The 10,884-nt window shown below is 60.7% G+C and overlaps 1 protein-coding gene across 2 annotated transcripts; it reads left to right on the top strand.

The window, feature by feature from the left end:
- The first annotated feature begins 976 nt into the window (after positions 1 to 976).
- Positions 977 to 10,654, top strand: CYGB (cytoglobin). 2 transcript variants are annotated; one of them, XM_036838260.1, is made up of 5 exons: positions 977 to 1,283; positions 1,763 to 1,895; positions 6,264 to 6,495; positions 6,799 to 6,962; positions 9,340 to 10,654. In XM_036838260.1, exons 1-5 carry the CDS (start codon positions 1,244 to 1,246, stop codon positions 9,371 to 9,373), a joined length of 603 nt encoding a protein of 200 aa, XP_036694155.1. In that variant the 5' UTR covers positions 977 to 1,243; the 3' UTR covers positions 9,374 to 10,654. The 2 variants fall into 2 exon arrangements, with proteins under 2 accessions (XP_036694155.1, XP_036694156.1); XM_036838261.1 differs by lacking the exon at positions 1,763 to 1,895 and having other exon boundaries at positions 9,340 to 9,866.
- Positions 10,655 to 10,884: the final 230 nt, after the last annotated feature.

Genomic DNA, 10,884 nt, shown 5'->3' with positions numbered 1-10,884 from the left:
GGTCCAATCCCCTTCCCTGAGAAGGCCACCAGGACAAGAATTTGTCTCCTCCACCCACAGAACCCCTCCCTAATCCAGGTCCTGGTGGCTGAGATGTCTCCAGCGCCCTGGGCCTCCCCCCGCCAAGACTTCCTGACAACCCCACCGACCCACCCACCGCAGGTCCGCTCTGCCCGGCCCAGAGGCCTCTCCTTCGGACTTTGCTCCCCCAGGGCCAGAATTAGGAGCGGCGCCAGGTTTGGGCCTGCCTGTGTCATCAGTAAGCCACCCAGGGCCTTCTTTCTGACGCCACGTGCGTGCCCCGAGGGAGAGGAGTGCTGGCGGGAAGGAAAGGAGGGCGCAGGCCTCTGGCGCTCAAGTTAGACAGCCGCCCCCCATCCCCGCATTGGTGTTTTCCTGTAAGGTGTTGGCGTAGGGAGATGACCCCAGTCCTAAACCCTCCAGAGTCTGGGGTCCGGAGCTCTGGGTGTGGCGCCGCGGCCCCCCGGCTGGCTCGGGAGAGGCCGGGAGCGAGCGGGAGCTCAGCTCGGACCGCGGCGCCGCTGGAGGGGCTCGCGTCCGCCCCCTCGGGCTGCGGCCACGCCGCAAATGCCTGGGAGTGTTCGACTTAGAGTCAGTTCCCCGCCGCGGGAAGAGGGCACACAGGCACACGCCCCGGCCTCGCCCGCCGCGTGAGCCGGGACCCGGTGCCCCCAGACCCGCACGCGCCGCGGCGCACTCCCGTGCGGCCCGCCCGCCCCCTCCTCCCGGGATCCCCCAGCACACCCGCCACACCTACGCCCCGCCCGGCAGCCAAACTCCGCGGTGGCCTGGAGGACGGGCACCCCGCCCAGCCTTCACCTTGCCGGAACTGGCTCACGGACAAGGGGTTGGGGGTTTGGAGCGGATCTTTTTTTTTTTTCACATTTTTCCAGCAGACCACATCCCCGCCCCCCGCTCGCGGTCCCCCGCCCCCTGCACATATACCCTACACACACACACGCACACATACACACACACACACACACACCCGGCGCGCACAGACACGCTCCCTCCCTCCAGCGCGCTCTACCACTCGCCCGCCAGCGGCACACGCAGCCGGCCCCGGCTCCCCGCGCCCCGCCGCCGCCGAGCGTAGCCGGGCTGGGCTGCGAGCTGCTCATGGAGAAAGTGCCGGGCGAGATGGAGATTGAGCGCAGGGAGCGGAGCGAGGAGCTGTCCGAGGCGGAGAGGAAGGCGGTGCAGGCGACGTGGGCCCGGCTCTATGCCAACTGCGAGGACGTGGGGGTGGCCATCCTGGTGCGGTAGGTGTCGCCCCGGCCCGGCCGGGCCCGGGGGAGGGACGGCGGCAGCGGCTCCGGGCAGAGGTGGGCTCGGCCCGGGTCCGAGCTCGGGCGCCACCTCCCCAGCTGCGATTGGGGCCGGGCCGGTCGGGGTGCGGGCAGCGTGGGGCGCCTTGGGGTTGGGCAAAGCCCTGGCCGAGCCCTTCCTAGCTCTCTCTGGGCGAGGTGCTCACCAGGAACTAGGAGCCAGACGCAGAAGGAGGGCACCTCCATCTCCCTCCTCTCCCGGGCCTCAGAACTCCTGGCTCAGCCAGCCATGCCTTCCTCACCAGCGACCCCAGCCACGCAACCGAGCTGTTACGGACACACGTTTTACCAGCCTTTCCAATGGGGGCCTTGGGGGCTCCCCATTCTAGAGACAGGAAAACTGAGGATCAGCCAAGAAGGAGGACAAAGAGGAGCAAACCCCTTTCTCCAGCTCAGCCCCTTTCTGTATTCAGAGACTTGGAAGAACAGAGCGAAGGGCGAAAGAATAGAGGTCAGAAGGAGTAGACCCTGGAGGTCCGGTTTTCCCAGCTGGCCCCTTCCTGGCCCTGGGGCCAGGCCAGCAGGGAGCTCCCAGGTGAGGTGCAGGTGAGTGGAGAAGCAAACAGTCCCCTAGGATACAGTCCCTGCCGAGTTTGGTGGAGGGAAAGGGAGAAGCTTCAGGAGACAGGGCCCCACCCTGAAACCCCAATCTGGGGAGAAAGGGTCATGTGTCTTGGGCTCAGGGGTCATTCAGGCACCACATGCCCCCGAGGGATGCACACACACACAGAGTGACACTGGTATTCACACACCTACACACCAGTGCACATGCACACCATTCCCATATAGTTAATGTCCCCAAGCCACACAAGCTAGTAATTGACTACAGCTACAGATCGGTGCTCTCTTCCCACACATGCCGGTCCCTGGGGGTGCAGGCAGGGAGGTCCCCTTAACCCTCTGTCCTTGGCGGAGGGAAGCTGTCAAATCTAGGGCAGATCTGGAAAGTCTTATTGTTTGAAGATGGGGTGAAACCTCTCTGTGGAAAGGACAGTTGAAGTGCATGCCGGTCTCCCAGTCTTGGCCCCGTCTCTGGCTCCTCTTTCTCTCCCGCACTCTCTCCCTTGTGCCTCCCCCAAGCCTGGGACCTGCCCAGCTCCATATTGATGTGCCCTGATTCCAACTTAGAAACAGATTTTGGAGGAAAAAGAGCAAGAAGCACTCTTGAGGAGTTCCGGGAGGATTCCTGAGGAAGGGACAGCTATTTGGGCGGCTCCCAGGCCCAGAAACAGCCGGGGGTGGTGGGGAAGCTAAGAGGGGATTTCAGATCCCGAAGCCATCAGACATTGGGAGGTGCAGCTCTGCACGTGCGAGCACCCACACAAGCACACGGTGGACAGTGGAGTCACAGATGCGCCAGACTGCATCCCTGGAGGGCTGCTCTCAGCTGTGTGTCGGCACATGCGGGCCCACCAGGCCTCAGGATGCACCCGGGTGTGCACATGGGTCACCAAGAGGAAATGAGGCAAAGTCCAAAGGACCTTGGAGATATTTTGTCCCGACGCCCTGCCGTTTGCCAGTGAGGACATGTAAGGGATGTGTCCAAGATCCAGCTCCTAGGGTCCCACCCAACCTCCCCAGGAATGGGGGGGGGGGTGCCGAGGAAGGAACTGAACCCTGAGGTGTTTCTGGAGAGTCTGAACTCTTGGCAAGGGTTTCATCCTCTCTCTGTGCCCCTCTAGTTCCCCAGAGGGGAACTCGTTCCTCAGGGGGCACTGGGTCTGGGCTGGGGAGGTGGTTACCAAGTGCTCAGGGCTCAGAGGGAGGCCCACAGTTAACCTGAGAAGGCCTGAGATAGCAGTTAGATCTGGGCGGCTGATAACCCCAGGCACACTTCTCCTGACCCCACCTCTGCTGCCGGGAGCCCAGCCCAGCCCAGCTCAGAAGAGAAGCTGGCCCAGCACCCACTCGCCCAGCCCCAAGTCCTGCCAGCCTCCCTTTCCTTTTTCTCCTCCTTCTGCTGTCCGCCCCAGGGTAGGGGGTGTTAGGGGGACTCCACGGATGAGCTTCTCAGATAAGGCCCCTCCCCAGATCCTGTGCCCCTCAGTTTTGTCACAAACCCCTCTTGTCTTTACGCCCCATCAACAAGGACTGGTGGACAAAGACGGGTGGGCGGGACAGAGCCCGAGACTGTAGCCCTCTGACCCGGCACTCTCACCTCCTCCCTCCCCACTGGGCTGGGGCCAGCCACACCCCAACACTCCCCCTGTGAGGAGGTAGCAGCCACGAGAGGATGGTGGCAGAGGATTGTGGCAGAGGGGCGGAGGGGCTGCCCAGACCCCATGCCTCCTCTCCCGGCCGGGAGGAGACCAAGAGGAAACACCCATGCTCTAGGAAGGCTCCCCTCCCGGTTGTAACTCTGCCGCCTTCCCCCTCACACTCAGACAAGCCTATTTCAGGCTCTCCTGGAAGCCCAGATGCCTCTGGAAGCTGAGAAACTCCCCAAGCTGGCTGCTGAGGCTTCTCCCAGCAGCGCAGGCCGGAACTGGGAGGGTCAGGAGTAAACATGGATGGGGGGGGCAGGGGGTGCGCAGAGAAACGCCAGGATGAAGGAGCAGAGCGCAAGGCCCCTTGACGCCCCTGGCCCAGAAGAAGGGCTCATCGGGACCATCCTTAGGGCCATAACGGGAGACCCACTGGGTCCCAGGCTACCATCCCCGGCAGAGCAGCCTCTGAGGTGGTCTGGGGAAGCCATCAAAGCGGGGGCCGCCCGGCTCCTTCCTTGTCTTGCCACCCACTCCGCTTGGCCCACTGATGCAACCGTGGGCATCAATTCCTAATCCAGAACGTGGGAATAAAAACAGTGCCAACCTCAGGAGGATATCGCAAGAATTAATGAGATCATATAGTAGGTGCTCAATAAATAGTCCCTGTTATTTTCTCATCAGTAAAGTGGACATAATACCCACTTGGTTGTGGCATTATATGAAATAACAAGTGGAGATGCTCTGCATGCTATTATTCACCAGCCAAATAGAAATTAGTATTTTTGTTGCAATGCAAAACCTCTGAAGTCAGAGATCCTCATTTAAATCCAGACTGGGCTTTTCGTATCTGTCCTTCATTACGACGCTTCTCCAGAGAAATCCAATGTATTTTCAGACCCATCGCCTTATTTGTCCTCACCAGTACAGTATAGCTGTGAAGTAGCAAGCAGGGGTGCAGGGACTCCTCTCACACTTTTGCAGACAGGAGGTTGTGAAGCAATTTGCCCAAGGTCACACTTGGCCTCCGAGAGGGGCCCTCCCGGCTCTCCACGTGGACTGTGTCCTGGTCACTCCCCCGCCAGCCTCAGCCTCGTAGCCTGAAAGGGTGGCCGGAGCCAGATGCTCTCCCTGCATCTGTTCCAGCTCTCAGATCTGAGACCCGACCCCCAGCCCCAAGGGCTGTTTTGGCAAATTACCAGCTCTCTCTAATCACAAAGGGGACACTCCAAAAGTGTGAAACAACCTGAAAAAACAGGTCCAGGACATTCCATCCATTTTCTGAGGCTTCAGTTAAGTTATGTAAGTTCTGATTGAGTCTGGCCACATACCTCCCGCCCCGGCTGGGTGAGGGATCGCAGATGTCATCACCACCATCCTGCAAAGTGCACGGCTCTGGGCCAAGGTGATGGGTCAGAGTGCACGTGAGACCCGGGCTCTGCCCTGGGGTTGGGGGACCCAGACGGACACACAAGGAAGAAGCCGTGAAAGGTGGCAGGGAACACACTAATGGCCTTGGAGGGAAAGCGGGCGCCCTGGGCCAGGCCGGGCGCTCAGGGAGAGGCCCAGCTGACACCGGGGAAGGGGGCGTGGGTCCACCATGTGGAAGGGGGCCAGCGTGCCGAGGAATCTTTAACCCATGCTAAGTGAAGCTGTTGGGCTGGAGCGTAGGCAAGAACGTGGACCCCATGCTGGAGAAGCGGGGTGCGGGACAGTTTCTAAGAAGCCTGGAATCCCAGGTTAAGGAGTTTTGACTTTGTCCGGTAGGCAGTGGGGAGCCATGGAATGTTTTTGAGCATGAGAGCGACCCAGTGAATGTGATATTAGGGGGGAATTAGACAATTTCAGATAAACTGGAGAGGGAGGGGTTAGAAAGCCCTGGGGTCTGCCCCAAGAAGCGCACAGGCTGGTTGGAGAGGTAAGATGTACAGACAGACGTGAAGGACTTACCAGGCCGGTGACATCAATCCATATCTTTAATTAAATCAACTGATGACTATGCAGGCTGAGGAGGGAGGCAGGGTAGTGAATACGGAAGGGACTGGGCTGGGAGGAGGACTGAGTCTCATTTCTTCGCTTCCATGACCTGAGCTAAGTCAGCTAAGTCATTAGGGCCTTCCTTTGTTTAGGAAGAGAGCTCTGACTTCATCATAAAAAAGGGTGGCATTTACTGAGCCCCTGTGTCCACACTGTGCCAGGGCTCCACATGCTGTTTCTCGTTTCATCCTCCCAACAACCACAACGACTCACAACCAAGATAGGAACAGTGATGCCCATTTCATAGATGAGGAAACTGAGGCTCAGAAAAGTTAACTTGGGGGTATAGCTCAGGGATAGAGCATTTGACTGCAGAAAAGTTAACTTGCCCAAGGGCACACCGGCCGGGGATTCCAGAAAGCAGGCTCTTACCCTCTCAGCTGCAACTGGAGCAGGCCTTGAAGGGTGTGTGGAGTTTGGAAAGAAGGCAAGAAGCAAGGAAGCTTGCTTCCTTGGGAGAGGAAGCTGCAAATCTGGCGGATAGAAATGGCCGCGACTGGGGAGGGGTCTGCATGTAAGCCAGGTCGTCCAGAGGAAGAGTGCTACACATGGTGGGGTGAGGGTGGGTTCTGCCTCTCCCACCTCCGTACCCCCCCACAACCATCGTCTGGGCACTTCAGGGTGGGGCCTGAGGCCACCCCCTGCTCAGCACCCACCTGCTGCCTCCTGCCAGGTTCTTTGTGAACTTCCCGTCGGCCAAGCAGTACTTCAGCCAGTTCAAGCACATGGAGGAGCCCCTGGAAATGGAGCGGAGCCCGCAGCTGCGGAAACACGCCTGCCGGGTCATGGGGGCCCTCAACACCGTGGTGGAGAATCTGCACGACGCCGAGAAGGTGTCCTCTGTGCTTGCCCTCGTGGGCAAAGCCCACGCCCTCAAGCACAAGGTGGAGCCTGTGTACTTCAAGGTACGTCACCGGATGGGTGCTGCCACCCACCACCCGCCCTGTTCCACCCCAGAGCCCCATAACCAATGACAGCCTGCGGGCCACTGGGCCACCCAGCCTTTTCCCCTGGCATGGCCGTTCCCGGGAGGGGCAGCAGGATGGGGGCTGCGTCTTGAGGGTGTCTGGTTCCCAGAGCTGCCGGGTTCTTGTTTCATGAACAATCCCCTTGGCCGGACACAGGATAGAAGGGATGCTGGGGGCTCTGGGGGCTGCAGAGGGCAGGATGCCCAGGCATTTACTCCCCCTTCCTTCCTTTGTACCCAGATCCTCTCCGGGGTCATCCTGGAGGTGATCGCCGAGGAATTTGCCAATGACTTCCCACCCGAGACGCAGAGAGCCTGGGCCAAACTTCGCGGCCTCATCTACAGCCACGTGACCGCTGCCTACAAGGAAGTGGGCTGGGTACAGCAGGTCCCCAACGCCACCACGTGAGGAGGCAGCCTCCCTGCCGCATCCTCCCCTGTCCCCTGGCCTCCCACCTCTCCTAGCGCCCAGGGACTGAGCACCGGGGCAGGAACAGTTCCAGGAGGGTGGATCTGGGGTCTGACACGTTAAAGAACAGGCATGATAGGAAAAGGCCGCTCATGCCGAGGACCCCAAACAGATTCTCCTCGGGCAGAGCCTTCCCTTTCCCTAGAACCAGTGGACACTCAGGGCACCCCAAGACCGAGGCTGCCCCGGGCAGAGAGGCTCCAAAGGTTCCTGGCGGGAAGGCTGCTCATCAGGCCCAGAGGCAGCCCAGGCCAACTCTGGCCACTTCCTCCCTGGTACCAATCACATGGGGGCTGTTTTTCATCTAATGCTGACCGCGCTCCCTCCCGCCTCGGCCTCAGCAAGGCTGGAGCCAGGAGAATCACGAGGACGCACGCACGTGCCGCAGCCCACCCGGGGCCTGCGTGGGTGTCCCTCCCACGCACACCAGCAGGGGGTTTTATTTCTGGGCTGACCCCGGAGGCTGGGTTCCCAGTTCTGGGGTGAGGGCCCCGGGGGACGGGCTCCAGGAGGATTGCTGGCCTGGTGAGTCCAGCTGACTTGGAGCACGAGGGGAGGGCTGGCCCCCAGACTTGGCGGCTGGGAACACTCCGGCCTCCCTGGGCCCCCAAGGGGCTGGGGCTCTGGGAGCTCAATGGAGGGGCGGAGGCAGGGCTGGAGGAGGGAGGGGGGAGAGGAGCGGAGGCGGGAATGGGAAGCAGGGGTCAGCCAGCGGCTCGGGACACGCGTTGGAGAGAAACATTCCCAGCAGTTTCCCAGGGAAAAGGCGGCGTCCCTTCCCCGGGCTCCGAGCTGGTCCGCGGAGCCGGCCGGACCTCCTGCTCACAGGCAACCCCGCGCAGCTCAGCGGAGTAGGTCCCCCGAGGGCAGCCTGCAGAGGCCCGGCCTCCCGGCCTTCCTGCCTCTGACCACACTGGCCCCAGCTGGCTGAGCTCCCTTCACCACCCTGAGAGCGCGGAGCCCTCGGGGACAGCTGGCAATGGCCAGGCAGCGACTCCAGATGTTCACAGCTGGGCCGGGGCCGCCCCAGACCTCAGAGTGAACGGAAGCAGGAAGGCGATTTTTACCTGCCGGAGGAGGAGGAGGAGGAGGGGGAGGAGGAGGAGGAGGAGGAGCTGGCAGAGCCGGCAGCCCGGAAGCAGCCGGAGGGCAGGGGAGGGGTCAGTGGGGGGAAGGGGGCTTGCCCTCCCACGCCTCTCCCCAGGCAGGCTCTACCGCCAAAGATGAGTTTGTTTACAGCCAGGAGACAAGACTTCCTGCTTCTAGAGAAAAGGGCTTTTTTATAGGAGCCTAGAGGGACGGAAGAGAGAGAGCTGGCCCGTGCAAGCCCCAGTGAATCAGAAACACATGGACAGCATTTCCCGACACGAAGCCCTGTCCCCTCCCCTCTCTTGCCCTAGCTGGACCCCTGGGACTTAAATCTCGCCAAACCTCAAGCATTAGGAAACCGCTGAAATCTCTTGCCTCCCCTTTTCTGCTCCTTGTGGACTGAATGGAGATGGGCCACCGTGGGGACTGGCCGGGGCCCTGCGCCCTCCTGGGCCTGAGCACCCCACATTTGGGTTACCCCAGCTGAGGGAATTGTCCCCTCATCCCTTTGCACACTCTGGTGCCACCTCTGGTCTCCTGGGAACACGGGTGTGACCCCCCCCCAAGAGGGCGTGTCTCCCTGGGCCCGGGCCTGAAGACCCCACTACTGCCAGGGTCCATAGGGGTTCGGAGGGCGAGAGAGAGTTACAGGGCAGAGCTCTAGAAGGCCTCCATCCAGCATCTTATCAGAGACGCAATAGCGAGCCAGACGCCACTGTTTATTGAACTGTCTCTGCTTCAGGGTGTGCGCGTGCACGTGTGTGTGTGTGTGTGTGTGCCTGTGTGGAGTCAGGAGGTGGCGGAGGTTGGGGGTGGTGAGTGCAAAGGGGCTGCGTGTGCAGAGAATGCCCATGGGTGGCCCGAGTGGGCACCAACCAGGCCAACCAGGCATGTGTCAGAATTAAGAGGAAGAGAGCTCACTGTCGCAGTTGGTGAAGCACTTTCAGGCAGTTCTGTCGCTCAGATCCCACGGAGGTGGGCACCACAGACGCGATTCACATTTTAGAGAAAAAGATCTGAGGTTCAGATGGGCCGGCCGAGGTCTTGGCAGAAAAGGGCCTAGAAGCTGGGTCTAGTGGGCTTCTTTCACGGGCCCCGCGTGGGTCTCTGGGCTGGTAGCGATTGGCCTTGCAGCCCCTGATTCCTCTGCCCTCTCCCCAGGTTCCCTGGTCCCACTCCGAGGCCCTAGTAACCTGTTACCTACATCTCCTATCTCGTCCACAGCCCACCGGCCACGCTGCCCTCTTCGGGGCCATAGGACCCCCTCTCTCCTCCCCCCTCCCTGGCAGCACCTTGAGCAGAAGGCCGAGTTCTGAAGACGCTCCTTGACCCGCCGTCTCTGGGTGCCAAGGAAGCTGGAGGAATCCCTGACTCGTCTTCCCGGAAAGAGGCTGCCTCGGCCTCGGCCACAGTCCCCCTGGAGCCGCCGGAAGGTGGCATCAGCTGCCTGGATGCTGACCCCAGCTCAGCGGCGCAGCGGGTGGCCTGTGGGGTGGGGGACCTTTCCTCCTTGAAGAGCGGGGCACACCCTTCTTAGCTTTTCTACTCACTGTTAGAGACCTAGCTGAGCGGCCGGCGGGAATCAGGGGCAGGTCTGTGAGTCACTGGAGGAACAAACCGGCCCTGTTTCTATCTGCCTGGCCACACACAGGTCTCCACGTCACTTATCTAGAATACCACGCACACACGTCTACCGTATATACAGATATATTCTATATACAATCTATATATAAATCTATATATATATATACACATACATATCTATAATGTGTATCAGTAAGGCCCAGAGGCACGTGTGAAGCCTCGGTTCTGCCCTCCGAGGGGTCCTGGCAGCTTCTGGGCAGAGAACAGAGTGTTCCGGCAGAGATGACGGGGTCCCACATCAGCACAGAGAGGACCCGGGCCTGCGTGGGCAGGGTTGGGGTGACCCAGCTTGCCAGCAAAGCCCAGCCCATTCTCTCTGACCAGCTCCCCACATTCCTGCTTTCCACTTCAGGCAGAAAGGATTCGGCGTTCCCTACCTCTGCCCCCCACAAAAGGAGGTGGCTCCCTGACTTGCCCCTAAATGGGCAAGGGGAGACAGAGGGGGCCAGAAGTTCTGGACAGGACGACTGCAGCGGGGGAGGGGCCATGGTCCAGAAACCTCAGATGCCAGCTCCATCTGCCTTTGCCACTAAGACAGACGGCCCTGGCGGGAGGGGGATCCAGGCTGCTGTCGGTGGGGCAGTGGTGACGGGACCAGATGCCTCCATCTCTTCCTGGGGCTCTGTGGGCTGAGGGCCTTCCCTCCCCTGCCTCTCCTGGCTGCTGGCTTGCAGTCGGCCCTCTCCATCCATCTAGGTCAGCGTTGCTGGGGACCCCCCCAATGTGTGCCCCTTAGTCACGTGTATTGTCCTCAAGGATGTTTTGCTGCTGTGGCTACTGTGCCTGTGTCCTCCTGTCCCATCTTCGTGCAGCCATCCGTGTAACTGCCTGTCCTCCTTTTGTAGTTTCTGATGTTTGTAACCAGACCCAGCCGTGTCATTAAACAGACTCGTTCTTCCTGTGTCTGTGCACGCTCATTTGGTCTTTTCCTGCCACCTGCCCCTCGCCTCTGTCTCCCCTCTTTAGTTCAAGACTCAGGCCTTTTTCTTGAAAGGCAACCCCCCCCCAAGGGTCCCCCTCACCTGTGTCTCAGCCTTGGCTGGTCGCGGGCCCCTCTGCTTGGGGCTCAGGATGGTGGTGGGGGCACCCCGCTTGTTCACTCAGGAGCACAGAGCTGCAGACCGG

Source organism: Balaenoptera musculus, chromosome 20 (assembly GCF_009873245.2).
Source record: "Balaenoptera musculus isolate JJ_BM4_2016_0621 chromosome 20, mBalMus1.pri.v3, whole genome shotgun sequence".
In the NCBI taxonomy this organism is placed as follows: Eukaryota; Metazoa; Chordata; class Mammalia; order Artiodactyla; family Balaenopteridae; genus Balaenoptera; species Balaenoptera musculus.
This window is presented reverse-complemented; position numbering and strand designations above follow the sequence as displayed.